Source organism: Lepidochelys olivacea (assembly GCF_965140295.1).
Source record: "Lepidochelys olivacea isolate rLepOli2 genome assembly, chromosome: 13".
In the NCBI taxonomy this organism is placed as follows: domain Eukaryota; kingdom Metazoa; phylum Chordata; order Testudines; family Cheloniidae; genus Lepidochelys; species Lepidochelys olivacea.
The window spans coordinates 35072437-35100157 of record NC_140423.1 but is presented as its reverse complement, the minus strand read 5'-3'; the positions used below and the strand labels follow the sequence as shown (position 1 = coordinate 35100157).

Genomic DNA, 27721 nt, shown 5'->3' with positions numbered 1-27721 from the left:
TGAGTGTGACCCCCCCCACGGCCCCCCATAGCCCCGTTATGACCTGCACATGGACAGCTGACCCCCCGTGTGACCCTCCCTACAGCCCTCAGTTCCCTTACAACCCCCCCTGAGATCTGCACATGGACAGCCGACCCCCAGTGTGACCCCCTCCCACAGCCCCCCATCCCCCTTCATCTCCCAGTCCCCCTACAGGCCCCCCATGCAAGCTGCACATAGACAGCCGGCCCCCTGTGAGTGTGACCCCCCCCACACACACACAACCCCCTGCCCCATACGACCTGCACGTGGACCCGTGACCCCCATGCAGATCCCCCAGCTGGCGTGGGGAAGCAGTAAGCCCTGTGTCCCACCTCCGTGGGAGCGTTGGGGGGTGATGGGAGGGGGGTGCTCTGGGCACTGCTGGGAGATGCAGTAACCACTCCCCTGCAGGCCACAGAGCTGAGCTGCGCGGGGGCCCCCCAGCCCCAGCTGGCCTCACAGCTAGACCCCCGAGTGCAGGCGCTGCTGGGGCTGGTCTGTGACCTGCAGGCCATGGAGGAGATGGTGCTGGAGATGAAGTATGACACCAAGAAGGCCCCTCTTGGTGAGCCCCCCATGGGCGTGGGGGAAGGGATGGGGGCGTAGGGGCTGGCAGTTCTGACCCACTTCCCCTCAGGGAAGCTGACAGCAGATCCAGGCTGGGGTTGGGGAGGTTCTGGGGGTCAGGGGATCTGCAGGGAGTTGGAGGACCCCCCCCATGGGCGCTGGTGGTTCTGACCCACTTCTGTCAGGGAAGCTGACAGCAGATCCGGGCTTGGTTGGGGAGGGCTCTGGGGGGCAGGGGATCTGGGGGTAGTTCAGGGGCCCCTGGGGGGTGCCAGGTACTGGTCGTTCTGACCCACTCCCCCCAGGGAAGCTGACGGCAGAGCAGATCCGTGCTGGGTTCCAGTCACTGCAGAAGGTGGAGGCAGTTCTGCGAGCCGGGGACACCGGGCGGGCCCTGCTGGAGGCCTGCAACGAGTTCTACACCCGCGTGCCCCATGACTTTGGGTCAGTGCCCCCCCTCTACCCTCCCACAAGTGCTCCTGCCTTGCTCATGCCCCCTGGCACCCTTCCCAGCATGCCCCACCCTGCTGAGTGCCCCCTGCCTAGGGTTGGCAACTTTCTACTCCCAAAAAACCAAACACCCTTGCCCCGCATCCCCAGGCTCCGGACGCCCCCATTGATCCGGACACGGCAGGAGCTTCAGGAGAAGGTGCAGCTGCTGGAGGTGAGTTGGGAGGGGAGTGAGGATCTGTCCCTCCATCTCTCTGTCCATCCCCCTCTGACCCGCCAACTCGCCCCACCACCTAGGCCCTGGGTGAGATCCAGATTGCCATCAGGCTGGCACACTTGGAGCTGCACGGCCAGGAGCATCCCCTGGACCAGAGCTACCGCAAGCTGGGCTGCGAGCTCCGCCCCCTGGACCGGGACTCCGCCCACTTCCAGGTCAGGGGGCTGCGTGGGCTGGGAGGGCCCAGCAGTGGGGAAGCTGGGGGGCAGCTGCGGGGTTTGGGCAAAGGGGGCAGTGTGGGGCTGGTGAGGGGGCAGTGATCAGGGGCACCTGTTGAGGGGAGGTTGAAGATGTGGGGCTGAAGGGGGCCAGGCAGGTAGGGAGGGGGGCAGGGCTGGGGTTGGCTCAGACCCCATGGCTCCCCCCAGGTGCTGGAGCGGTACCTGCTCTCCACCCATGCGCCCACCCACCGTGACTACTCCATGGAGCTGCTGGAGGCCTTTGCCCTGCGCCGGGCTGGCGAGCCCCCCTTCTGCACCAGCCTGCCCAACCGGTGAGGGGCTGGGGGGAGCGATCCAGGGGGCTGGGCTGGGGGGTGTCCTGGGGCCAGTAATCCAGGGGGCAGGAGCAGCTGAGGGGGAGCACGGGGTGGAAGAGGTAATTTGTCCTGGGCCTGGGGGGTTACATCTGTCTGCCCTCCGAGCTGAGCGCTAGAGCCAATGCATGCTTGGGCGCAGGAGGTGGGGCAGGGGTTGGATCCTAGCCAGCAAAGGGGCTGGGGAGGGGAGGGGGCAGGAGGCTAGGCATGGGAGGGAAGGTTTGGGGGCTGGGAATGGGGCTCACCCCCCCCATTGTTTCCCCCCAGGATGTTGCTGTGGCACGGCTCCAGGCTGGGCAACTGGGTGGGGATCCTGAGCCAGGGGCTGAGAGTGGCGCCCCCTGAGGCCCCTGTCACCGGCTACATGGTGAGATTCCCCCTTGCCCCCAGCTATCTCCCCACCCCCCACTCAGTCCCCTCCCAGCTGCCTACCCTGCCACCTGCCTATCCCCCCCTCGGCCCTTTCCGAGCCCCCTCCCATTCAGATCCCTGACTGGCCCCTGCCCCCCGCCCCAGTTCGGGAAGGGCATCTACTTTGCAGACATGTCGTCCAAGAGCGCCAACTACTGCTTCGCCTCACGCCAGCGCGACGTGGGCCTGCTGCTGCTGTGCGAGGTGAGCACCACCCCAGGGCCAGCTACATTGCGGGGAGCCTGCCTGGCTCTGGGAGGGGAGTGGGGTCCTGTGGTTAGAACAGGATGGGGCTGGGAGCCCGGCCTCCTGGGTTCTCTCCCCGCTCTGGACAGGGTGGACGGGCAGCTGTGGACTTGGTGCCCCTCTCCTGTTGCAGGTGGCCCTGGGCGAGTGCCAGGAGCTGCTGGAGGCAAATGCTGAGGCCAGGAAGCTGCCACCTGGGAAGCACAGTACCAAGGGGCTGGGGAAGCTAGCGCCCGCCCCCGCCAACAGCGTCATGCTGTGAGTACTGGGGCAGGGCTGGTACCCCATCGCGCTTGCCCTGAGTGATGGGGGCCCCGTAGGGATGGTCTGAGGGGAAACTCTGCCCTGTGGCACGATGCTCCAGCCTGGATCACCTCCCTCTGGCTTGGCACAGTGCTAGAGGGGGGCACCATCACCCCTGCTCACCCTAGAGACTCGCTTGGCCCCAGGAGAGGCTGCTTTGGGGAGCTTTCCTGGGGCTCCTTGTTGCAGGGCCCCCCCAGTTTATTTTGTGCCCCCAGGCAAGCTGATGGGGACACTTAGAGCCAGCCTGGACCCCCCCTGGTTTGGTTCCAGGCCCAGAGGAGAAATTGGTGTCGCCTTTGAACAGCTCAGCCCCAGCCCGGGGGCTGACCCAGCTGCCAGCTCAGGGCAGTGGGTGAAGGCTGGCGAGGGGAGAACCCAGCCTGGTGCAGTGGGTCAAGCGGAGCCAGGTGCCCTTCACAGCTGCTGCTTGGTGCCAGCCAGCAGAGGGCTCAGGGGAAAGAGCAGCAAACCCATACAGCCCAGGAGCCATGGGGGCCGAGGGGGAGAGAACTGGGCAGCTGGCGGGGTTGAGCTTCCCTTGCTGTGACCCCTGGCTCATCTGCCCCTAGGGATGGGGCTGCAGTGCCCCTGGGCCCAGCAGTGGAGACGGGCGTGACAAACCCCCACGGCTACACCCTCAACTACAACGAGTTTGTCGTCTACGACCCGGGCCAGGTGCGGATGCGTTACCTGCTCCAAGTGCGCTTCAACTTCGTGCACCTGTGGTAAGGGGCCCTGGGTGCCTCCTGGGGAAATGGCCCTCTGCCTTCCTACTGCAATAAATTTGGTACCCGTCCCTGATTGCGCCCTGCTGCATTTCTAGCTGCAGCCACTAGGGGGCAGTGTGCTGGAAAGGGGGGACAGGGCTAAGCCCAGCAGGGGGTGTTTCTCCCCCCAGTTAGGCATGGGGGCTTGAGATACAATGTTGCGATCCTCTTGCCCCCATTCAGCCCTATGGAAAGGCCAGAAGCGGTAACACGAGGGTGGGGACCCGGGGCCTGATCGTTACCAAGTTTCTCAAGGGACCCGGTGGGGGGGGGGCGGGGAGAGACAGGTCTCTGGCCTCTTAGCCCCCCCTTCGCTCTGGGGCTGGCGCTCGGACGGGACAGCTGAACAAAGGCCGCATTCTTTGGAGCTCAGTTGGTGGCTTTATTGTGTCATTGGTGCTCACACGGGTTGGGGTTCAGCCTCGTCACCCAGGGGGGCCAGGCCCTGGCCAACTTCCTCGTCCCCCCGCAGACAGGCCCACTCCAGAAAATAGACGTTGCCCAGGATGTCGCCCACAGCCAAGAGCAGCTGGGAGGCTGGACCAGGCCGGGGTTGTAGGCAGGACACAGGAGCAGCGCAACGGAACTGCCCCAGCTGCAGAGAGAGAACCGGGGTCAGACAGAGTCTGGGGCTGTGGGTTGGGAGTGAGGGGCACCAGCAGAGCTGGGCTATCAGGGGCTGCAGGATGGGACTGAGGGGTGGGAGTGAGGGGGCACCTGCATTGTTGGGGGGATGGGGGCAGGGCTGTGCCAGCAGGGGGCTGCGGATCAGGAGTGAGGAACATCATCATTTCATGCCACCTACCAGTCTCCCCGTGGCGCGCTCCCAGATCTTGACGTCTCCATCCAGCGCTGCCGTCACTAGCATGTCCCCACAGCTGTGCAGCGCTGTGACCTTGGCGCTGTGAATCTGAGGGGCACAGGCCATGAAAGGGTTAACGTGTAGAAGGCCCCTGCCCCAGCCCAAAGGGGTCGTACCATCAGCTGCCCTGAGGGTTTATCCCAGACTTGCCGCTTCCAGGGAAGAGAACGAACCCTCCAGCCCCCACAAGCTGACCTGAGGCTGCAGCTGGCCTGCACCGGGTTCAGCAGTGGCCAGACAGGAACGGCTTTGGTTCTAGGCCCAGCCCCTCGCAAGGATGGGGATAACTCTCTTGTCATTGGCTGTGCTGGGAGTTAACCCTGGACCCTACTGACCACACCGCTGACCCGCAAGGAGGGAAACATCTGTTGGGCTGACAACGGCCGCAGAGGGAAGACACACACACTGCCGAGCAGAGTGGGCTGTTGTCAGCAGGGAAGGAGGGATGGGCCCCCGACGCAGATAGGCTCACCCGCTGTTGCTGCCACCCCTCGCTGCTCCAGGACTCGGCTGCATCATCCTCCTTGCTCCACAGAGCCCGAGTCCAGAGCATCCCGTCGGAGCCGGCGAGGAGCAGGGATGAGTCTGCAAGGGAACAGAGCTGAAACTTCCGACTGCCCCTCATGCCTAATCTAAAGCCCCTGCTGGCCCTGCCCTCCCGACCCGCAACCCACTACTAGCCCAGTCCTGCCCCATTCCCCAGCCCTGCTGGTGCCCCTCGCTCCTGAGCCGGGACTCACCGGGGCTGAGCCAGGCACTGCTGAACCAGCTGGAGTCAGCATCTGTGTCCCGATCCCAGAGGCGGATCTCGGCCTCCCAGGATTTCTCCAGTTCCTCTGACTCCCCGACCCTCTATAGAGCAAACAACACTGGTGTGGGCACCTGGACTCCTGGGTTCTCTGCCAGCTCTGGGAGGGGAGTGGGGGCCTAGTGTGCTGGGGGGGGACTGGGCACCTGGACTCATGGGTTCTCTGTACGGGGGCTAGTGTGTTGGTGGGAAGCAGGGAGGGGGGCGGGGTTGGGTACTGGGATACCCAGGTTCTCTGCTGACTCTGGGAGGAAAGTGGGGCCTGGTGCATTGGTGGGGGGGAGGACGACGGGACAGGGCTGGGCACCTGGGTTCTCTCCCTAGTCACTCACCAGTTCGTACAGGGTGGGTTCTCTCACCCCCTTCCACAGAAGAAGCTGCCCATCCGGGGTCACAGCCACGTCAAACAGGTACTCGGGGGGGTCCAGAACCCAGGCATCCGGGCTGATTAAGCTACAGGGGCAGAGACGAGGGTCAGACCCAGGAGCAGAAGAGACTGCTCCCCTCTTGAACTCCCCATTCACCAAAGGAGCTGCAGGCTCCCCCCCCCCCCCCGACTCTCTCTCACCAGAGGCGCTTCAGTGCTGTCCAGTGGTTTCTGAACAGCAGCACCTCCCCGTTCGCCAGCCCCAGGACCAGGGAGCCAGGGGCACCGGCCGGCCCCATGCAGGTAACGGGAACTGCCCCGTCCCACAGGGGGTGCTCACGCTCCAGGCTGAGAGAGAGAGAGAGGCGATAAGTGCATGGCCCAGGCCAGCTGCAGAGACTGGTATAGGAAACGGGGATTGGTAGGGCATGGCCTGGCCCTTCCCCTCCCTGCCCCCCAGGGAGAGATAGGGCCAGGAAGGGACCCAGGCATCCAGCTCGGCCCCACTCCCCCAACTCCCTGCAGCTCACCTGAGGGCCCCGGGACGGGGGTCGCCGTGCAGGCCCCACAACCAGATGCTCCCGGTCGCCGCTGCCACCAGGAGGCTACAGGAGGAGGCAAAGCCGACAGCACAGACACCACGCGAGCCTGCCTGTGTAGGAGGGGGGTAAGCGGGGGCTGGACTGAGGCCCCCCTCCCACCTTCCCCCCACCACCCTGACAACCTTCCTCCTGCCCCCATCCTGCCCACTCCATCCGCCTTCCCCCCTCCCCTCATCAGCCTCCCACTGCCCCCTCACCCCTGCTGTCTCCCCATCCCCCCTTCCAACCTACCTGCACTGCAGCCAGGGCCTTTGCCTCCCCCCACGCAATCAGCTCCCCACACTCCCCACCCGACACTGCCAGCGTCCCGTCGGGAGACCAGGCCAGGGCAGAGACGGCCCCACGGTGCCAGCCAGGCCCCTCGGCGCCTCCTGCTAGGAGAGAGACAGGCTGGGAGCCAAGACTCCTGGGTTCTCTCCCCAGCTCTGGGGGTGGAGTGGGATCTGGTAGGTTAGAGCAGGGGAGGGCTGGAAGCCAGGACTCCAAGGTTCTCTCCCTGGCTCTAGGAGGGGTGGGGTATCCGGTGAAGGAGTCTCTTACCCGCTTGCCATGGTGCTGCCCACATGTGCACAGAACCATCCCCCGACACCGTCAGGACACGGGCAGCAGCCAGGCTCACGGCAGCGCCACACACCGGGGCACTGTGCCCCACCAATGCCCGCGGGCGGCCGAACTACAGGCAGGAGAGAGAAGTTAGCGGGAGGTGGGGGTGGGGGGCAGCCAGTGCCCTAGAGCAGGGTCCCCATGGGGGGGAAAACAGCTCCCGGGTCCCATCTCACCTCAAAGGGGCTCCAGAGCTGCACCCGTCCGTCACACCCAGCCGTGGCCACCATGAAATTGTCATCTGCAGGAGAAGAGAGACACGGAGAGACGGGCACTGGGGGAGGGCAGGGGGCACTGGAGGTCAGACCTGCACCGGGGGGGGCAATGCCCCATCCCCAGCCACTCACCTGCTCCCACAAAGCTGGCGCCCTGGTTCACCAGCCCGGGGTGTGCCAGGAAGCAGGTCAGCTCCACGCCCAGCATGTCCCACGCTGCCAGAGTCCCGTCGCGGCCCACCGCTAGCACACGCCCGGCCTGCACCGAGAGAGGGGATCAGGGATGGGCCTGTGCCCAGGAGAACGGACAGAGTGCCCCCCATGCCTGGCACCGTGCCCCCGCTCCCACCCCCCGGGTCCATACCGTGGCCAGGACGGTGCTGACAGGGCCGCAGTGGGGCAGGAACTCACGGAGCCGCTGGCCAGTTGCCGGGTCCCAGAGCCGCACGGTGCCATCGCTGGAGCAGGACAGCTGTGGGGGCAGAGGAAGGGCAGGGGTCAGGCAGAGACAGAGGGAGGCCTGCCCCACTCATCCCCCTCCCAGCTACACCCCCCCACCCCCCACTCACCAGCAGGGGCCCAACCCAGATACAGCCGCTGAGCCAGTCACGGTGGCAGAACGGGAGCGAGCGCCAGAGGGCGGGGGCTCCCGGCGCAGGGCCTCCCACATCCCAGCACAGCAGGGTCTGCAGGGACATGGGCTGGTTAGACAGGCACAGATACAGCACGTCCGCTCCCCCACGCCTCCCAGTGCCCATCTCACAACATGCCTGCCCCACACCGCCCCCTACTGCCCATCTCGCAGCACGGACGCTGCACAACTGCCCCACCCCATCCCCTAGTGCCCATCACACAGCACAGCCGCCTCACAGTGCCCCCTAGTGCCCATCTCACAGCACGGACACCACACAGCTGCCCCACACCGCCCCCTAGTGCCCATCTCACAGCACGGACGCTGCACAACTGCCCCACACCATCCCCTAGTGCCCATCTCACAGCATGGCCACCCCACACAGCCCCCTAGTGCCCATCTCACAGCAGAGCTGCCCCACACTGCCCCCTAGTGCCCATCTCACAGCATGCACGCCCCTCACCTTGTCCCTGCCCCCTGTGGCAAGGTGCTGGCCGTCAGGGCTGAAGGCACAGCAGGTGACAGCGGCCGCATGGCCCCTCAGGATGGCCAGGGGGGCTGGTGGAGGGTCCAGGAGGGCCCGTCTCAGTGTGTCAGCCAGCCACAGGCAGATGGTGAAATCCTCTGGGGGGGGGGGGGAGAGGGTCAGACTCTGGGCCCCAATGCCCCACCCCTGCCCTCCCCATACTGCCCCCCACCCTATAGTCCCTGGGCTCTCCCAGCCCCGCCAATGACCGCTGAATCTCCCCCACACTGCTCTGGAAACACCCTGCCCCCAGCCCCTCCCCACATCCGCCCCCTCTGCCCCCAGCCTTACCCGAGGCAGATGCCAGCAGCTGGGGCGAGGCGGCCAGGCCCAGCACAGCCCCCTCGTGCCCCCGCAGCTCCCACAGGGGGCAGGCTGGGCCGCTTTCCAACACCCAGCCACGCAGGGTCCCATCCCCGCTGCCTCCGGCCAGCACGGCATCCCCAAGCCAGGCCAGGCTGGGCACCGCCACCCCCCCCGCCGGGCAGCGCCGCCCGGCCGAGCCTGTGGGGAGAGGGGAGAGTGAGTGGGGCTGACACCACAGGGAACCCAGGAGTCCTGGCTCCCACCCCCCACCCCACCGCAGAACTCAGGAATCTTGGCTCCCAGCCCCCACCCAACCACAGAATCCAGAAGTCCTGGCTCCCAGCACCCCCCCACACCACTAGACCTCATCCCCCCCGAGCTGGGACAGAGCCCAGGCATCTGGGCACTTACCCCAGGGGGTGCTGTAGACCCAAACATCATCTGAATGGTGCCCCACGGCGAGCAGGGTGCCGGCGGGGTTGGGGGCCACGCAGAGGGCTGGAGAAAGTGGCCCCGAGCCCAGAGTGCCCCAGGCACAGCCCAGGTGCCCCGGCCAGAGCTGGACCTAGGCCACAGATCAGAAGTTAGCGCTGTGCCCCCCAGTCGTGTTATGGACTTCAACTGGGACCATATAGAACATGGTTGCAACCAAGGTCCTGTAGTGGCACCAAATCTTGTATAAAGGCGGTCAAATAAGGTGTCTAAGACAAGGTTATGGTTTGCTGGTTAGGATTGTGCTGTCTATATGCATGTATCATTTTTGTATTTAAAGTTATAAGTATTGGCTCTATACTGTCTGTAGTTCAAACATATGCTATGCTTCTGGGTGACACCCGAGACAAGTTGGTGTCAGCTCTGCCTAGCCTGCTGGATGGCCCATTAAGGGCCATCAGCTATACAAGTGACCCATTGAGAGAAGGCAGACACGCCTGGGGACTCAGCAAGGTGTGCAGGGACCTGCCTATGGAGAGAACTCTGAGGTGTTTCCAGGCCATGTGAGGGACAGCTTGTCTTTGGGAGAAAGAAAGAGAGACCACATGGCAAGAGACTATAAAAAGCTGCTGCAGCTCCTCCATCTGGTCTTCAATCCTGCTTCATACCTCTGGAGGGACTGCGACACTGAAACTTTGAACGAAGGACTGAATGACCCATCCCAGCGGTGGATGTGCTCCAGAGACTTGATTTGAACCTGCAGTTTATTCCATCACTACTGCAAGCCTGAGCCAAGAACTTTGCCATGACTGTATGTAATTGTTTCCATTTAACCAATTCTAGCTCTCATCTATAGCTTTTCCTTTTATGAATAAACCTTTAGGTTTTAGATTCTAAAGGATTGGCAGCAGCGTGATTTGTGGGTAAGATCTGATTTGTATATTGACCTGGGTCTGGGGCTTGGTCCTCTGGGATTGGGAGAACCTTTTTTCTTTCCCTGTGGTATTAGTTTTCATAACCATCTGTCCCCATAACGAGGGGCACTGGTGGGGATACTGGGAAACTGAAGTGTCTAGGGAATTGCTTGTGTGACTTGTGGTTAGCCAGGGGGGTAAAACCAAAGTCTTCTCTGTTTGGCTGGTTTGGTTTGCCTTGGTGTGCACAGAAAGCCCAGCCTTGGGCTATAACTGCCCTGCTTTGAGCAATTTGTCCTGAATTGGCACTCTCAGTTGAGTCCCGCCAGAACCAGCATCGTTACATGCCCCCCCCCCACAACTACCAGCTCTGCTGGTGCCCCTCACTCCCAACCCGCAGCCCCTGCTAGCCCAACCCTGCCCCCTCCCCCAGCGCCCCTCACTCCCGACCCAGACCCCCTGCTAGCCCAGCCCTGCCGACAACCATCACTCCCGATCCGCAGCCCCTTGCTAGCCGACCCATGCCCCCACCCAGCTCTGCCGGTCCCAACCCGCAGCACCTTTGTGTCCTCGCCCGCCGTGAGGAGGACCTGACCCCCGGAGAGGAACTTGACCTCGGAGACGAAGCCCCGGTGTGCCGGGAATGTGGCCAGGCTCACGGCCTCCTGCCAGGACCAAAGACGCACCGTCCCGGCCAGGCAGCCGGACGCCAGCACGGTGCCTGCAGGGGAGAAGGACACGGCACGGACGGAAGCATCATGGCCTGAGAGAACCTGCAGGGGGAGCCAGAGTCACAGCCCAGCCCGTCCCGCTGGTGCCCCTCACTCCCGACCCACAGCCCCTGCCAGTCCAGCCCTGGGGCCCCAGACCCGCCGGTGCCCCTCACTCCCAACCCGCAGCCCCTCCTTGCCCAGCCTCCCCACCCCCAGCCCTGCTGGTGCCCCTTACTCCCAATCCACCGCCCCTGCTAGTCCAGCCCTGGGCTCCCAGCCCTGCCACTACCCCTCACTCCCAACCCACAGCCCCGCTCCTCTGTGCCCCATACCAAGCTCACGCTCTGGTTCTGCAGGCCCAGGATGGTCACGGCACCATCCCAGCCCCCGGTGGCCACCAGCTGCCCATCAGGGTGGAAGGCGGCACAGTTCAAGGGGCAGGAGAGATCCAGCTCCCAGGTCAGGTGCCCCTGGGCAGAGTCCCACAGCTGGCAGAGACAGGAACAGCGGGTCAGAACCAGGGCTGGGCGCCCGGATTCTCTCCTGGCTGGGGGAGGGGAGTGGGGGCTATTGGTTAGAACAGGGAGGTCGGAGGGGGGTGACTGTAGCTGGTACCTTCAGGTGCCCGTCCAGGGAGACGCTGGCCAGCTGTCTGCGATCAGGGCTGACACAACAGCCTGTGACCTGGCCCTGATGAGCATCAGTAGCCAGGAGCCTGGAAAGGAGAGAGATTCATGTGATGTCTCCGCCATCATCCCCCAAACCAGCTCCCCCACTATCCCCTGGGCCGTATCATGGCCGGCGCCCCCTGGAGGGGCAGCCCTTCCCCCCACACCCTGATAGTACCTGCTGCCCTCACGCAGGGCCCAGGTCTCCAGCCCCCCGGCGAAGGTGCCCAGGCAGAGGGTCCTGTCGGCCAGGAAGACGCAGGCTGAGATCCCAGTGCCGCCGCTCAGCAGGGTCTTCAGCTCCTGGGAGCAAGGTGGGGTGGTGTGAACCTGCAGAGCCCCCTGCCTGCCCCCCCGGCTTCCCCTGACCCCAGCCTATCCCCAACTCCCCAGCCTGCCCCTTGGCCTTTCCCCAGCTCCACTGCCTCTCAGCCTGCCCCCTCAGCTTCCCCTCCTGCTCCCTAGCCCCCCCTCCCCTTCCTGCCCCCCCAGCTCCTTCTGCCCCTGCCTCCAAACCAACCAGCCCCAGTGTCTTCCCATGGCCAGAGATCCCTTGAATCTGCCCTGCACCCCACCCCTGGTACCTGGCCGCTCTGCATGTCCAGCAGGTGCAGGGTCCCATCGGTGCTGCCCACGGCAGCCTGGCGCCCGCAGTGGGAGACGGCCACACAGGTGGGGGACGTAGGCAGGGCCAGGGCGATGCTGGGGATGTGGGGGGGAGATCAGGGGGGGAACAAGGCCCCGGAATGGCCGGGCACCCAGCACTGCCCAGCCCCCAAGCTTGGAGACAGGCAGCCCCCCACCCAGGACATCATCCCAGGGACCCCTCCCCTCCCCCAATGGAGCTCCCTAACCCCACAGGGACCCAGCCCGAAGGCAGAGATGTGCAGCCCGCACAAGCCAGGCTCCCAGCCCTGCTGCGCTCCCCAGTCCATGTGACCTGCATACCTCATCCCCCCAGGTCACAGAAGGGTCCCTCCAACCCAGCACAGGTGCCCCAGGCCATGGAGCAACTCAGCCAGGAGTAGGGCCGGCGCCCTGGGGGGGAGCAGGGCCAGGGCCCATGGGAGGGGCAGGTGGGCGCTGGGCAGGGGGGAGGGGAATGGGGCATGGGCGGAAAAGGGGGCGCCCAGACACTGTGGTGAGGGGCAGGTGGGTGCCCGGGGGGAGGGGCAGGCATCCAGAGAGAGGGGGAGGGGCAGGGGCCCTCCCACCCATGGTGGCCCCGTTACCTGTCGGGGTGGGGGGTGTCCTGGGTCTTGTTATGCCAGAGCAGCAGTCGCCCTCCAGGGGGGGCCAGGGCCTGGGCCTGGGCGCCCAGCGAGGAGCCGTCGGGAGCATTGGCTGCCAGCTGGGGCAGGAGTGCCGGGTTCTGGGAGAGCAGGGCCGCGCCCGCCTGCACCATCGCACGGAATGCGCCCACCTCGCCCGGGGGCTGGGCACTGCCCGCTGCAGGGGAGACATCTGTGTCAGAGGATACAACAGCCCCCAGCACCCTGGGAGCCCCCTGGTAGCCCCATTTCAGCCCCTGGTAGCCCCCTCCACCTCCCATCCCCCCCCCGGCAGCCCCCCCATGACTCCCACTCCCCCCAGCCCTCCAGCAGCCCCCTCATACATCCCATTCCCCCCACGGCAGCCCCCAACCTCCCCATTTCAGACCCCTGCAGCCCCCCCATGCCTCCCATTCCCCCCCTGCAGCTCCAGCCCCCCAGAACCCCACAGCAGCCCCCCCACAATTACACCAAGGCACCTCCCCATGCCCCTGTGGACAGCCCCCCCTCCGCACAGGGCTGGCTCCTGACTAGCAGCCCCCAGAGGTGCCCCCCACTCCTTGCTCACCGTGCAGAGCATAGGCATGGCCCAGCGCGGGCAGCAGCCCCAGCCGGACGTGGGCTGCCACAAAGTGCAGGTTGGTCAGGAGGGAGCCCAGGAGGTCGGGGCGTCCAGCGCAGACCTGCCGGGACAGCGGGGTCACCCAGGGGTTCTGCCCACCCAGCCCACCCTCGCCAAGCCCCAGCCCCTGCCACACTGAGCCCCATCCCCTGCCTCCCACCCTCCCCTCCTGCCCCACCCCAGCTCCTGCCCAGCCACTCCCGAGTTCCCCACCTCACCCCATCTGCCCAATCCTGCCCCCCCACCCAGCCCCCACCCTGCCCACTGCCGAGGCCCCCCCAGTGCCCCATACCTACCAGGTGGTAGGGCAGAGCCACCAGGGGCCCGGCCTCGCTGCCCTGGAAGCTCCGGGGCACGTACGGGTCGCAGAGTTTCCAGAGATGAGCTGGGGGTGGGGGAGAGACTGTCACCCAGAATGCTCAGCACCCCCCGGCCCGGGGGAGGGGGGTGTCACAGGCCCGGCCCACACCCCCCCCGGGGCCTCCCCCGGCTCTGAACCCCACAGGGCGACTCCCTGACCTGCTATCAGAGCATGAGCCGCTCGGTCCAGGCCCGGTTCCTTCAGGTAGCGCCGTTCCACCGCCGTCCGCAGGGGGGCACCACAGAGGTGGAGCCGCGAGCCAGGGGCCTCCGAGGGGGCCCCACACACTCCCGCCAGCCTGGGGGGGACAGACAGGGGACAGAGAACACTGGTTCCTGGCCATCAACGGACTGCAAAAGAACTCAGGGCCAGGTCCCAGGGCCCTGCCAGAGCCAGAGAGAACCCAGGCATGCGGGATCCCAGCCCCCCAACTCCCACTCCCCTCTCAGAGCTGTAGAGAACCCAGGAGTCCGGGCTCCCAGTCCCCCCCTGCTCTAACCACTAGCCACCACTCCACTCCCAGAGCCGGAGAGAACCCAGGCGTCTGGGCTCCCAGCCCCACCCACCCAACTGTAACCATTAGACTCCACTCCCCTCACAGAGCCAGGAGAGAACCCAGGAATCCTGGCCTCCACTCACCCCCTCAGGCTTCTCATCAGGGAATAGATCGGGGCTTTGGGGATGGTCGCCGCGTGGCCCCCAGCAGCCATGCCTCCCTCCCAGGTGATGGGTGTCCCGCCCAGCTCCTTCCACATGGTGAGCACGGCGAGGAGATCGCGCTCCAGCAGGCCTGTGGGGGACAGAGGAGCAAGGGTCAGGGATTCATCTCCAGGGACTCCTACTCCAGGGATGGCTCACCCAGTGCTGAGATGCAGCCAGCTCTGGGGTGGGGCAGGGCGGCTCAGTGACAGCTGCATATAACGGCAAACGGACAGCTCGCCCGGTGCTGAAATGCAACCAGCTTTGGGGCAGGGCAGCTGGGGAACAGCCACATATAACACTTCAAAAAAACAGGCGCTGAGATGCAACCAGCTCTGGAGCGCAGTGCCTGGTAGCAGCGCCCATTAACGCCGCCTAGCACCCCCAGCTGTCTCTTACCGTCCTTGCTGGCCCAGAGGGCAGTGACGGCCATGGCCACCGGCTCGGCCCCATGCTCCTGCTCCAGGCAGCCCAGCATGTGCTGGAGCAGGGCGGGCAGCGCTGGGGGCAGTGTCTGGATCCTCTCTGAGACCTGGAGGGAGGGACACAGGACCCTGAGGGGATCGGAGAGCCCTGTGCTGCCGGCCCAGATGCCTGGGTCCCCTTCTGTCCCCATCCCTCCCCTGGGGTCCCTAGAGGGGAGAGTCCTGCACTGCCAGCCCGGACGCCTGGGTCCCCTTCCATCCTGGCACCTCCCTGGGGTCCCTAGAGGGTAAAAACCCATGCCGGTGGCCCAGATGCCTGGATCCCCCTCCATCCTGACCTCTCCCTTAGGGTCCCTCACGGGAACAGATCTGTGTCACAAACCTGGATCCCCCTCTGTCCCAGCCCCTCCCCTAGGGTCCCTAGAAGGGGGAGCCCTGCGCCACCAGCCCAGAAGCCTGGGTCCCCCTGCGGGGCTAAAGCACCTTTTCATAGAGGGTGAAGGCTCGCAGGTCCTGGGTGAGCAGAGCCAGGTAGAGGGGCTGCCGGGCACCGCGCTTCAGTAGCACCAACCGCATCTGGAGAGAGACAGACGGGGTCACAGCAGGCAGGGAGCCCCTGAGCGACAGCCAGTGCCCCCACCCCACCCAGCCAGAGCTGGAGAGAACCCAGGAGTCCAACTCCCAACCCACCCCTGCTCCAACCACTGGACCTCACTCCCCTCCCAGTGCTGGGATAGAACCCAGGAGTCCTGGCTCCCAGCCTCTCCCCCACTCCAACCACTAGACCCCACGCCCCTGCCACAGGACCCAGGCATCCAGGCACCTCCCCACCTGGTTGTTGAACGCTGTCTCCTCCAGCTTCTTGCCGTACAGGGCAAGGTCCCGGCGGACCAGCCCAGCCCGGTCGCAGGGGTCCAGGGATCCCAGGGGGATGACGACTGAATCTGCCCGTTGCTGTACGGAACCCAGGAGTCCGGAGTCCTTGCCGATGCTCAGAACCAGGCTCACACGCTGCGGGGAGAAGAGAGGGGCTGAGCAGATGTTGAGGTGAGCGGGATTGGGGGGGGGTCCCCATGGGCGGGGGTGCTGGACTTACCGGGGGTAGCCGCGCCGGGAGCCAGTCAGAGACGGGCTGCCCACTGTCCCCGTGGATCTGGTCAGCCCCGTCGAGCAGCACGGCCAGGCGCTGAGCTCCCCGGAGTGACCCGGCTACTGCGGGCAAGAGGGACTCCAGACAGCATACCAGTCCCCTGCAAGGGACAGGCATGGATGGGACCCAGGCATCCCAGCCCCCAGCTTTAACCCCTAGATACCACTTCCCTCCAGAGCCGGGGAGAGAATCCAGGAGTCCTGGGTCCCAGCCCCGCTGCTCTAACCACTCGACCCCACTCCCACCCAGTACCAAGAGTCTGGCTCCCAGACCCACCTCCCCTTCCCCCGCTCTGGGAACCATTAGATCCCACTCCCACCCAGGGCCAGGAGGGAACCCAGGCATCCTGACCTGTAGCTGGCAGGGGGTGGGGCCGGCTGGCCCAGCAGGCGGCTCAGGCGGGCACACAGCTGGCTCAGCATCACCCTGGCACTGGCCTGGTCTGGCCGGGCCCCGGTGAAGTGAGAGACGACCAGGCAGCGGGTGGGGGAGGTGTCCTGGGCCGGGGGATGGGTACTCAGCTCCCGCGCCAGCGCCGCCTGGGGAATGGACAGTGGGTCAGCTGGGGGTGGGGCCTCTCCAGGCCTCTCCCACCACAACCCATCCCCTCCAGGCCTTCAAGCTCCTCCCCCCTCCTCCAGGCCCCTCCCACCAGGCTTTATGAAGCAGACCCAGACCCTGCCCCCTGCAGGCCCTGCCTACAATCCATCACCAAGCCCCTCAACTTTCTGCCCCCAGACTCCTCCCCCCATTGCCCATTGGATGCCCCAAGGCTCCCCCCCCAGCCTCACCATGAAGACAGTCTTGCCATCGCCAGGCTCGCCTGTCACCACATAGAGCCTGCCCCCTGTCCCACGGCGGGGGGGCTGACCCTTACGCACCCACCCGGTCACGGTGCCCAGCAGCTTTCCCCGGGCACAGAACTGGCGCTGCTGGAAGTCCTGGAAGGCGTCTTGCAGCTCCTGCCCCTCCTCCTCCTCGCCCCCGGGGGGCTCCGACTCAGCCTGGGGGGGCGGGGGCAGACACAGGTATCAGTGTGAACCAGCACCCTCCACTCTAACCACTAGGCCCCACTCCCTCCCCGCCAGAGACAGCAAGTCGCATTACCTGAAGGAACTGGCGTTGGAGGGCGCCCCACAGATCCTGCAGCACCTGGGCCCCAAACTCCTCCAGCCCCTTGACATACGGCCGGCCCTGGGCCACGCCACCCCACTGGCAGGAGTACCTAGGGGGAGAGAGCAAGGCCATGAGGGAGACACTGTGGGGCCCAGCAATCCCACCACACCCACCAATCTCCTGGCCTGTTACCTGCTGACAGACGCCACCCCCAGGTGCTGGCCCAGACGCCCCTTCAGATCCTCCATTCGGTGACGAGCGTCCTCTGACTCTGCCACGAAATCCGCCCTCCAGGCTTCTGGCACGGACCTGCCCCACCACAGACAGGTCAGGGGCCTCGCGTCCTGTTCCTGCCCCCTGAGCCAGCCAGCCCCCCCGCCATGGGGCTGGATCAGCACCCCCTAGAGAGGAAAGGCCCCATGTCCCGTTTCCCAGCCCCCTGAGCCAACCAGTACCCCACCCTGGGGCTGGATCGGCACCCCCTAGAGGGGAAAGGCCCTGTTCCCCATCCCCCAAGCCAGGCAGCCCCCCACCATGGGGCCGGATCGGTGTCCCCTAGAGGGGAAAGGCCCCATGTCCCATTCCCTCCCTCCCCCGCAAGCCAGCCAGTCCTTGCCATGGGGCCGGATAGGAGGGGAACAGGTGCACAATTACCCAAGGAAATCTGGCTTGCGGAAGTAGAAGAATGCTTGGGCAGCAGAACCAGAGTCGCGCTGGCTGCTGAGGAACTGCATGACCTCCAGCTCGGTGATGGAGCGGCCCTGAGGGTATGACTTCACCTGCAGCGATGGCACACGGGACTCCATCATCAGCCCCCACGTTGTGGGATCAATCCTGTTACCCAGAGGGATCCCACCACTCCCACCAATTGAGCCACAAAGCAAAGGCCAGCCACGCCAGCCCACAGGCAGAACGCCTCTCAGGCAGGGTTAGACTAACAGGCATCATGGGGAAGAAACACACCTGGGCCGCTGTGAAGTGGGATGCCTGGCTTCCCCCAACTGGTCTCCACCATGGGTCCCTGCGTCTGTGAGCTCCATGCTGTGTGGACACGGCCAGCAGGCCTAGGCCAGCGCCAGCCACAAAGAGCTTTGTGCTGAGATGAGCCTGGATCCCACCTCACCCACCAACCTCAGCAGAACTGGGGACTTCCCATCGTCCTTGGCCACCTCAGAGGCTCCTGTCCCTGGACGCAAAACTTCTGGAGCATGAAGCTAGGCAGCATGTTTACAGGCCTGCACCAGAGCCCCTCTTCTGTGCTTCACCCCATCACCAGAAGGGATCCCACCACTCCTACCAACACTATTCTGAGACACCCAAGTTCTGCCTCTACCCCTGGGGTACAGGACACCCTGGCAGGCTCCAACACGCTATGAAGCCAGGCGTGGGCTGACAGAATAACCCCTCCAGTGACTTTACACTGTCCTAGTGGGAGCGATGCCACTGCTACACCAATTTCACCAACTACTGGAACCCTCTGGCACAGGGAGCACTGCCCACTCCCTGGCGTAATGAGAGCAGCACATCGTCTGGCCACGGAAAAGACAACACCGTGCCTCGTGCCCAGTATCGCAAGCCACTTCCCAGGCTGCCCAATCCTGAGAGGGGTGACTCATCACAGGGACGTGGGTGGGGTGGCAGAATGCCAATGCCAGTAGGTACCAGAGGCCACTGTGCAGGGTGCCCCGTCCCGCAGGCTGGGTGAGGGAGGCCACAGCACTACACTCGACTGTCCAGAGTCAAATAAAGCAAAATCCCACTGTTTCCACCAACTGTGAGGGAAGGCTCAGAGGCCAGGTTCCCGCAGGCAAGGGGGCTGCAGGGCGGTGTCAGCCACCAGCTAGGTGCGAGGGGCACCGTCTTCTTGTCTCCTGCACCCCGATACAACTGACGGGGTGTTGGCAGTGCTCACCCACTCGTACTGGGGGGCGTCCAGCAGGGCGTATTCGCGGGGCACGTAGCCGTAACGGTCTCCCAAAATGCCCACGAAGAGCTGGCTCCGGGCCACCTCCGAGAGGCACAGTTCCAGCTGCCTGTGTGGGCAGAGAGACCAGGGTCAGCACCAAGGGGGCCCCCCACCGAGCCCCGCACCCCGGCATGGCACCACCCAGCTCCCTGACTCAGCCCAGTTCCCCCCAGACTCCCCTCAGCACAGTGCCCCCTCCCGCCCCGAACCTTCCGCCCGCAGGGTGAGCGCCTACCGCTCCTGCCGCGCCTCCTGCTCGGTGATGCCCCAGCGCAGGTCGATCTCCTGCAGTGCCAAGTGGTGGGGAGCGGCACGGGCGCGCAGGGCAGGCAGCACGGCCCGGAGCAGCACGTCCCGCTCGCCCTGCATGTCCCGCACTGGTGACGAGATGAACACGCGGACGCTGCGCCACCTGGGGAGGGACCCATCAGACCCCGGCTGGGGGAGCCCGGCCGGGCCCTAGCCACCCACGGCCCCTGCCCCCCCGATGGGCCCCTCTGTCCCCTAACAAGTCCCTACTCCCCTCCTGGACCGGCCCCAGCCCCCGCCGGTCCCTGCCCCCCTGATGGGCCCCTCTGTCACCACCCCACTGGCCCCTGCCCCATGATGGGTCCCTCTGTTGCCCCCCACCAGTACCTGTACCCCCCCAATAGGCCCCTCTTCCCCTCCCCGGCCCTTGCCCCCCCAGTAGGCCCCATTGTCCTCCAAGCCCGGTGGCCCCTCCCAGACCAGAGCCAGACCCACCAACCCAGTCCCTCCCCACCAGATGGGCCCCACTGTCTCCCGCCTCGCCTGGACCAGTCCCAGACCACCCAACCCGATCCCTCCCTCTCCAGCTCAGCCCTAGGCCCCCCCCACAACTCCCTCCCACACCCCAGAGAATCAGTCCCCGGCCTGCTCTCTTCCCAGCCCCCTGACTGCCCGCAGGCCCAGCTGACCTCTCACCTGCTCCGGGGGGCGGGGGAGGCGGGAGGAAGCTCTGGGTGCCCACAGGGCGCCCCTGGCTGGGGGGGCAGCCCGTGGATCTCGTCCATCCTGCCCACGTGCTCCAGCAGACCGGAGGCGCTGCGCACGGCCAGGAACCTGTGTGTGGGGGGGGGGCAGTTACACACCTGGCTCACGTGACCCCCCCCACCCGCCATCTTGTAAGGCTGAGACTCACCTGAGCACCTGCTCACTGAACCCAGCCAGCTCCACCTCATCCGCGGGGGTCCCCTGGAGCCTGCAATGACATGGGCGGGGCCGCCTCAGCCGTGGGGCACCCCAAGGAACTCTCCCGGAGCCACAGGGAGCCCCGCCCCCTCCCCAAGCCACAGGGAACCCCTGCCCACAGGGAATGCTCCCTCCCCTCCCCACAGAGAGGCCCCTGGCCCCAGCCCCCTGGAGTCCCAGGGATCCCCCCTCCCCTCCTGGAAACCCCCAGGGCATAGCCTGGGCAAGGCCCTAGAACCCCCTACCCCACAGGCTACAGGCAGGGAACAAGGGGGTGTCCTCACCCCCAAGGGGATACAGCGGGGTGTGGGGGAGGGGGAGGGGCAGGGTCATACCCCCAGGGAACTAGGCAGAGGTTCACAAAGAGGCAGTGGGGGGCGACACGATCCCGCATCAGCCGCAGGGCAGGGCCGGCCAGGGGGGCCTCAGAGCTGGGACTCAGCACAAGCAGGGTGTCCACCTGTGGGGGGGAGGGGATACTGTCAGTCTGCGCCCAGCCGTGGGCCCCCACCCTCAACATTGCCCCTCACTGCCGACCCGCAGCCCTTCGCCAGCCCAGCCCAAAGCCCCTCCAGCTCTGCCAGTGCCCCTCACTCCTGATGCGCAGCCTCTGCTAACCCAGCCCTGCCCCCCCAGCTCTGCCAGTGCCCGACTCTAGATCCACAGCCCAGACTCACCGGCTCCCCACGAGCCACCAGGTCCCAGAGGACGTCACTGACGGTGCTAGAGCTGCTGCTCGGCTGCGTTGTGGCCTGGGAAAGAGATGGGGTGAGATGTGGTACCAGGCTGGGCCCGGCGGGGGACTCCCCGCGGGCACGGGGAAGAGCTAGGGGACAGGCGGGGAAGAGGGATGGGGGGCTCCCACCTGGACCTGCTGGAGCAGGCTCTGGACGTTCTCCAGCAGCGACCCGGCCAGCGCTGGCACCTCCTCCCAGTGGCCACGGCCGTACAGCACCAGGCGCGCCTGCTCCGCCACAGCCCGGCCCATGAGGCCCAGCAGCAGAGCCACCTCCAGCACCTAGGCGAGATGGGGGGCTGTGAGCCAGGCATGGCCCCACCCACAGGGCACTGCAGGGAGGCAAGCACAGCACCCTGCCCTGCCCCCGCCCCCCCAGGCACTGCCAGGGGGTGAGCGCAACGCCCCGCACCTCCACAGGGCACTGCCAGCAGGTGAGTGCAGCACCCGGCCCCCCACTCCCACAGGGCACTGCCAGGGAGTGAGCACAGCTCTCCCCCCCCCCCCCCCCCGACTCACAGTCATGGGCTCTGGGCGGGCACCACGCAGCTTCCGGGCCCGGTGGTAGGGCGTCGCCATGGCCCTGGAGGCACAGCAGAGAATGAGAGTGCGGCCGGGCAGGGGGGGCAGGTTGTGCCGGGCGGAGATGCGGATGGCGGCATCCAGGGCCCAGCGATAGCGGAGCAGGAGGGCAGGGTCCGGGCGCAGCTCCCTGGGGGACAGAAGCCGCTGCTGAGCCCCTGCCCAGCCCCCCGCCCTGCAGCCTGGAACCCCCCGCAACCTGGCACCCCACCTGCCCTCCCCACAGCCTGGCATCACCTGCCCAGCTCCCCCTTTCTGCCCCCTGCCTAGCTCCCCCTGCAACCTGGCACCCGACCTGACCAGCCCCCCCACCCCACCCCTTCCCAGCCTCCCCCTCCCTGCTGCCCCCCTGTGGCCATGCCCAGGAGCCCAGCATGGGGCCCTCACCTGGCCTTCCGCAGCCGCTGCTTTTCGCTCTTCACAGCGCGGAAGAGGATTGGGATGGACAAGGCCGCGCGCAGCTCCCGGCGTGTCCAGGGCGGCCGCCCCCGCACCCCAGACAGGCCCCCCGGCTGCTTCTTCCCACGCCTCAGCAGCGCCCGCAGCAGCTCCACGTTAGAGGGGAGGGGGCTGTCTGGAGGTGTGAGCGATAGAGACACAGTGCCCATCACTCCTGACCCGCAGCCCCTACTAGCCCAGCCCTGAGCTCCCCACAGCTCTGCCAGTGCCTCTTGCCCAGGGGCCGCCAAACTACGGCCCAGGGGCCGCATCTGGCCCTTCAGACGTTTTAATCTGGCCCTTGAGTTCCCGCCAGGAAGCGGGATCCAGGTCTTGCCCCGTTCCCGTGCTCTAGCTGCGGAGCGGGGTTTGGGGCTTGCCCCCCCATGGGCCAATCTGTGCGTGCTATGGCTCCGCGCAGCTCCCAGAAGCAGCGGCATGTCCCCCCTCTAGCTCCTATGCATAGGACGCAGCCAGAGGGCTCCGCATGCCGCCCCCACCCCAAGCGCTGCCCTCACAGCCAATGGGAGGTGCAGAGGTAGTGCCTGTGGACAGGGCAGCATGCAGAGCTGCTTGGCCGCATCTCCGCATAGGAGCCAGAGAGGGGACATACCGCTGCTTCCGGGAGCTGCTCAAGGTAAGCGCCGCCCCGAGTCTGCACCCCTGCCCCCTTCCAGCACCCCAACCCCTGCCCCAGCCCTGATCCCCCTCCTGCCCTCCGAACCCTTCGGTCTCAGCCCGGATCACCCTCCTGCACCCCCAACCCCACATCCCCACCCCAGTGCCCCCAGCCGGAGCCCTCACACACACACCTGCATCACTACTCCCTGCCCCAGCTCAGAGCCCCTTCCCACACCCTGAACTCCTCATGTCTGGCCCCACTCCAGACCCTGCACCCCCAGCTGGAGCCCGCACCCCCACCCCCAGTTTCATGAGCATTCATGGACACCCATACAATTTCCATACCCAGATGTGAGCCTCAGGCCAAAAAGTTTGCCCACCCCTGCTCTTGCCCCTGGTTGTTCGGGGTCTCAGTGCTGTCAATGAATCACAGTTAGCTCACGCGATTAACTCAAAACAAATTAACTGGTTTCAGAGTAGCAGCCGTGTTAGCAAATGTGTTAGTCTCTAAGGTGCCACAAGTACTCCTTTTCTTATTGACAAAATTAATTGTGATTCATCGCAGTTTTAATCGCACCGTTAAACAACAGTAGAGTAGCAACTGAAATGTATCAAAGATTTCTGGCTGCTTTTCTACATTTTCAAATTATCAATTTCAATTACCACATGGAAAATACAAAGTGATGATTATTTTCTATTACAAATATTTCCATTCACCTCATACAAGTGCTGTCAGGCGATCTCTGTACGAATGGAGAATAATAACTGCGCTCAGAAACCAACCAATGTAAAAACTTTAGAACCTGAGTCTGCTCAGTCCTACTTCTCGTTCAGCTGATCGCTCAAACAGGGGTGTTACATTTGCAGGAAATAATGCTGTGCATTTATTTACACTGTCACCTGAAAGTGAGAACAGGTGTTCGCATGGCATGGCAAGGTATTTATGTGCCAGATACACTAAACATCTGTATGCCCCTTCATGCTGAGACACGTAGCTTTTTCTACAGTGCAAATATTTGTAATCCAAACTAATAATCTCACATGAGCCCCGGACACTTCGTCTTCTGCATTGTCAGTGCAATCGCTGGATTTGTAAAAGGAGGAAAACAGCTGAAGATATTTAGGGTATGTTTCAGTTGCTATTCGATAGGGTAACGGTGCGATTCGACCAGCCATGAAAGGCGACTTTTTTTTTTAATCTCGTGATTCATTTGTGTCACCGCTTGGCAGCCCCGTTCTCACCTTTCTTCCTCAGCTCCTCCTCCATGTCCTGGATGACTTTATTTGCCGCCAGGAACCGGAAGGGGAACTGCCGGCTGTGGACGACTGATGCCTGGAAATTGGGGCGGAGGGGTGTCAGGGTGAGGATCCCAGCAACCCCCCACCCCACTCCAGCCATCCCATCTTGGGGGGATGGGATTTTGGGGCTGTATCTCACTCTAGAGATCCGGGGGGGGGGGGAATTCGGGGCCATACCTCACTCTGGTGACCTGTGAGGGGGGAATTCAGGGTCCCCGGGGCCGTATCTTGCTCTGGGGACTCGAAATGGGGGAATCAGGGTCCCCGGGGCCATACCTTGTTCTGCAACCGGCTGAGCACTCGCTGGTGGTGCCGCTCGCTCACCCCAGCCCGGATGATGTTCTGCAGGTTCCTGAGCATGGCCATAAATGGCAGCTTCCCCGAATCTGTGAGGCAGAGCCCAACGCAGGGTTAGGAGACAACCCCACCCACAGGCAGGGGGCGCTGTGTCCACAAGGGTGCAGTGCTGGCTGCTGCTCCCCGGGGGCGCTGGGACCCACCAGCCACATTCATATGAGTGCTGGGCCGGTTGCAGCCCCCAGGGGGCGCTGGGAGACCTGTGGCTACCAGAGGGGCCCATATCCCCAAGTCAGCCCCCCATTGCCGAGGGGGGGCAGAGGCCAGCTCCTCATGGAGTCTCTTTGTGCCACAGCTGTGCCCAGCCAGCCCATGGGCCAATTAGAGACCGGTGCCATGCCTCCCACTCTGCCCCAAGGCTAGACTCTCCTTGGGGGTGTTAGAGCACCGAGCAAACCCTGCTCCAGGTAGGCCAGCCACCTGCCCCATGGAGAGCCCACCTGGTCCCACACATGCCCTGTCTCCTTGCACTCAACACTAGCTCGCACCCTCTGGGAAAAGAACTAACAGTGCCCCCTGGTGACACCTAGACACACTCAGGGCACCACTGGGGGCAAGCGCAGCCCCCTATGAAGGCCTTCCTTACCGATCAGCTCCTCCCAGACCACAGCCTTGTTCCCGCGCTGGCTGAGCTGCCGGTCCCAGGTCTGGGGCTGCGGAAGTTTCATTCGGGTCCCAGCACGGGCGGGGTCCCAGGGCCCTGGCAGGTGGCTCCGGGAGAAGGAGCTCAGGTCCGAGGGATACCTGAGGGGGGGCAGCAGAGACAGGGTGGGTCCCAGCAGGGCCTACAAGGGGTTCTGTGCCAGCTCTCAGGTCTAGGGGATAGAGTGGGGGAGGGGCTGGGACCCATGACACCTGGGTCCCTCCCCAGGGCTCTCACCTGCAGCCCAGCAGACTCATGACATGCTGGGCCGGCTTGGAGATATGCAGCCATCGGATCAGTGCCTTCAGGGAGAAGGGCTTCGTCTCGCGCAGTTCCTGGGATGGTTGACCACTTTCAAACTGCAGGAGACATCAGCAGAGAACCCAGGAGTCCTGGTTTCCAGCCCTTCTGCTCTAACTCACTAGCCCCCACTCCCCTCAAAGAGCAGGGGACAGAACCCAGGAGTCCTGGCTTCCAGCCCCCCACTCTAACCACTAGACCCCAGTCCTCTCACCTTTGTCTGAAGCTTGCCGAACGCCTTGCACAGCCGGAATCTCCTCGTCCAGGGCAGAGGTTTCTGTGGGGGGACTCCGGGAGGAAGAATAGGCTGGCAGGGCTGGGGCCTGAGAGAAGGACTCCTGGGTTCCCTCCCTAGCTGGCGGGGCCTTGGGCGTCCCCTGGCTTTGCCACGGCTCTTGCGCGAGTTGTACTTGGCCAGCTGGTAGGCATCGAATTGTTGGAACTTGTCCGCCAGGCCGGTGCGGAGGCAGCGGGGCAGCGGGGCTAGGGGGCGCCCTGCGCCCGCCAGGCTCTGTGAGGGAGAGGGAGACGGGTCAGTGCTGGCCAGCAGGGGGTGGCACTGGCCAGCGGAACGACCCGCCACTGGGGTAAGCTGGGTACCTGGAAGAGCGTGACCACCTGGGTCCAGTCGGAGGGAAGCTGCAGGGTGGCACACACATAGCGGCGCAGGTGGGGCCGGCAGGGTGGCAGCCGGGCCGCCAGTGCCAGCAGGAAGTTGGCTGTTCCCCGGATGTTCAGCTCCTGGCGTGTATACAGGGCAACCTGTGGGGAGAGAGGAGAAACTGAGGCCCGGAGAGAACCCAGGCGTCCAAGCACCCCGGCTCTAACTCACTAAAGCTCACTCCCCCTCCCCAAGCCCTGGCATAGGGCACTTGAGACCACCCCCCACCTACTCAGACTGCTTGTCCCTTACCCCCTAGGTAGGAGGATTGAACCCAGGTGTCCTGGCCAGCAGCCCCACCCCCCAGTACCTTAAGGATGAACTCAGGCTCCAGCTGGGCCAGCTCCTCACACAGATCCACCAGGCACCTATGTATCGGGTCACTGGGGGCTCCCAAATCAGGCCCCTCCACAAGGGAGCAGCACGCCAGGTTCACCAGGGCCAGCTGGGGGGAACAGGGAGCAGGGATGAACCCAGCAGTCCCAGCTCCCAGCCACTTCCCCACCCATCCACTAGACCCCCGTCCCCTCCCAGAGTTGGGAGAGAACCCAGGAGTCCAGACCCCCCCACCCCCATCTCTTACCTTGTGCTCTCTCAGGTGTTGCTGGGGACCCTTCCCAGGGGGCTGCTGGGCACTAGGGTCCCTCTGCCTTGGGGGCTCCAGGCTCGGCTTGGATGGCAGCTCCATCAGGGTGTACTGGGGCAGTGAGCTGGAGGGGTCGGGGGCAGCGTCGGCCCACTGCAGGGAGAGCAGGGGGTGACCCACAGGGCTGGGGACCACACACAGTGCCCCCCACCCCAACTGTCCCATCTCAGTGACCCTCTGCCTCGACTGCCACCCCCTACAGCCCCCCCACAGCCCTCCTCGGCATCTCCCCTGTCTCAAACGCCACCACTACTTCGCCCCCTCCCTCTGAGTGCTCCCAGCGGGATCGAAGGTTGGGAATTGCAGGCCGCTGTGCGTTGCAGCTACCACGAGTTGGTGCCCAGTCTCAGCCCATCTTACCCAGGGCAGCTCCAGCTCCTCGCTGCGGGCCGGGGTCCCCTCCTCACCTCCAGGGGCAAGGGGCGCCCAGCTGGGTGCAGAGATGGGGGCAGGCGCCAGCCAGGTTGTGGGAGTCAGGGAGCTCAGCCACGGGGCAGGGGGCGGGAGAGGGCGGAGAAGCCGGGCCCTGATCTCCTCTACCCATGCTGGGAGGAGGGGGCTCTGGCCCCCCAGGAAAGGGTTCTCCAGCCAGCAGGAGGCAGGGCTTGGACGGGGGTCAGGACCTGGAGTTTTCATGGCTGCAACACCTGGACAGAGAAGAGTGAGATGAGAACCCAGGAGTTCAAGAGCCCAGTGAGGCCACGCTCCTGCTTGAAGACAGCAAGTGCCGCTGCCTGCTCAGAGCTGGGAGAGAACCCAGGAGTCCTGGCTCCCAACCCCCCTGCTCTGATCACCAGACCCCACTCCCCTCCCAGAGCTGGGAGAGAACCCAAGAGTCCTGGCTCCCAACCCCCCTGCTCTGATCACCAGACCCCACTCCCCTCCCAGAGCCGGGAGAGAACCCAGGAGTCCGGCCTTTCAGCCTCCAACGCACTCTGGGCGGAGGAGAACATTGTCCCCCTGGCCCCAGACCTGCCCCGGCTCCCCCAACACAGGGTCAGGAATAGGGAGGGGCTTCGCACGTGGATGGGGGTGTGTGTCACAGAGCAGGGCTGCCTGGCCCTGGGAGACTCCCAAGCCCTTCCCCTATGGAGCCCCCGAGACCAACCCCCTTTCTGCACTGCGCGTTCGCCCCCGCCCCACAGGCCCCCCGGCCACGCACCAGGAAGCACCGCAGTGACCGCACCCAGCCCGGCCGGTGCCCGGATCACTGGGGGGAGGGGCCTGCCTGACCCGCCCGCAGAGCCGGGCTCAGATTTCAGCCCGCCCCTGGGAGAACCCAGGAGTCCGAGTTCCCAACCCCCTGTGGTTCTGTCCGCGCGCGCGGCGGGTATCCTGCTCCCGGCCCCCCAAAGCGCCGCGTGGGGTCCGTGGCGGCCCCGCGAG

General features: G+C 65.1%; 2 protein-coding genes across 17 annotated transcripts in view; one reads left to right on the top strand and one right to left on the bottom strand.

The window, feature by feature from the left end:
* The window catches only part of PARP2 (poly(ADP-ribose) polymerase 2), a gene marked incomplete at its 5' end in the record, with an annotated part of 10345 nt that extends 5198 nt beyond the window's left edge, over nucleotides 1-5147 (top strand). For 5 of the 11 annotated variants that reach the window (XM_084645254.1, XM_084645263.1, XM_084645262.1 and 2 more), the window contains 10 exons: nucleotides 433-586; nucleotides 894-1032; nucleotides 1189-1252; nucleotides 1336-1470; nucleotides 1684-1808; nucleotides 2121-2220; nucleotides 2370-2468; nucleotides 2644-2768; nucleotides 3386-3541; nucleotides 4705-4747. In XM_084645254.1, coding sequence (XP_084501380.1) covers nucleotides 433-586; nucleotides 894-1032; nucleotides 1189-1252; nucleotides 1336-1470; nucleotides 1684-1808; nucleotides 2121-2220; nucleotides 2370-2468; nucleotides 2644-2768; nucleotides 3386-3541; nucleotides 4705-4732 — 1125 coding nt within the window. In that variant the 3' untranslated portion in view covers nucleotides 4733-4747. Of the gene's footprint in view, nucleotides 1-432; nucleotides 587-893; nucleotides 1033-1188; nucleotides 1253-1335; nucleotides 1471-1683; nucleotides 1809-2120; nucleotides 2221-2369; nucleotides 2469-2643; nucleotides 2769-3385; nucleotides 3613-4704; nucleotides 4892-4980 lie in introns of those variants that run through there. The other 6 variants (XM_084645257.1, XM_084645261.1, XM_084645258.1 and 3 more) reach the window with 6 other exon arrangements.
* Nucleotides 3942-27606, bottom strand: TEP1 (telomerase associated protein 1). Of its 6 annotated transcripts, none has more exons than XM_084645248.1 (54): nucleotides 27498-27606; nucleotides 26696-26982; nucleotides 26273-26428; nucleotides 26000-26134; nucleotides 25629-25790; nucleotides 25243-25539; nucleotides 24966-25087; nucleotides 24672-24829; nucleotides 24005-24114; nucleotides 23672-23762; nucleotides 21758-21944; nucleotides 21308-21500; nucleotides 20918-21070; nucleotides 20730-20804; nucleotides 20388-20512; nucleotides 20003-20062; nucleotides 19786-19923; nucleotides 19076-19252; nucleotides 18787-18907; nucleotides 17529-17653; nucleotides 17067-17183; nucleotides 16866-16983; nucleotides 16550-16762; nucleotides 16110-16297; nucleotides 15705-15858; nucleotides 15440-15619; nucleotides 15092-15184; nucleotides 14583-14715; nucleotides 14124-14274; nucleotides 13643-13782; nucleotides 13420-13508; nucleotides 13070-13184; nucleotides 12463-12679; nucleotides 11815-11932; nucleotides 11409-11533; nucleotides 11178-11277; nucleotides 10895-11050; nucleotides 10410-10622; nucleotides 8915-9068; nucleotides 8489-8701; nucleotides 8135-8295; nucleotides 7610-7726; nucleotides 7405-7512; nucleotides 7173-7299; nucleotides 7002-7066; nucleotides 6763-6895; nucleotides 6454-6596; nucleotides 6151-6272; nucleotides 5822-5968; nucleotides 5586-5706; nucleotides 5186-5297; nucleotides 4918-5030; nucleotides 4389-4493; nucleotides 3942-4178 (listed from the first exon to the last, which is right to left on the bottom strand). In XM_084645248.1, the coding sequence occupies exons 2-54, from the start codon at nucleotides 26969-26971 to the stop codon at nucleotides 3984-3986; spliced, it is 7617 nt and encodes a 2538-aa protein (XP_084501374.1). In that variant the 5' UTR covers nucleotides 26972-26982; nucleotides 27498-27606; the 3' UTR covers nucleotides 3942-3983. The 6 variants fall into 6 exon arrangements, with proteins under 6 accessions (XP_084501374.1, XP_084501375.1, XP_084501376.1 ...); XM_084645249.1 differs by lacking the exon at nucleotides 27498-27606 and adding an exon at nucleotides 27444-27464; XM_084645250.1 differs by lacking the exon at nucleotides 27498-27606 and adding an exon at nucleotides 27358-27408.
* Nucleotides 27607-27721: the final 115 nt, after the last annotated feature.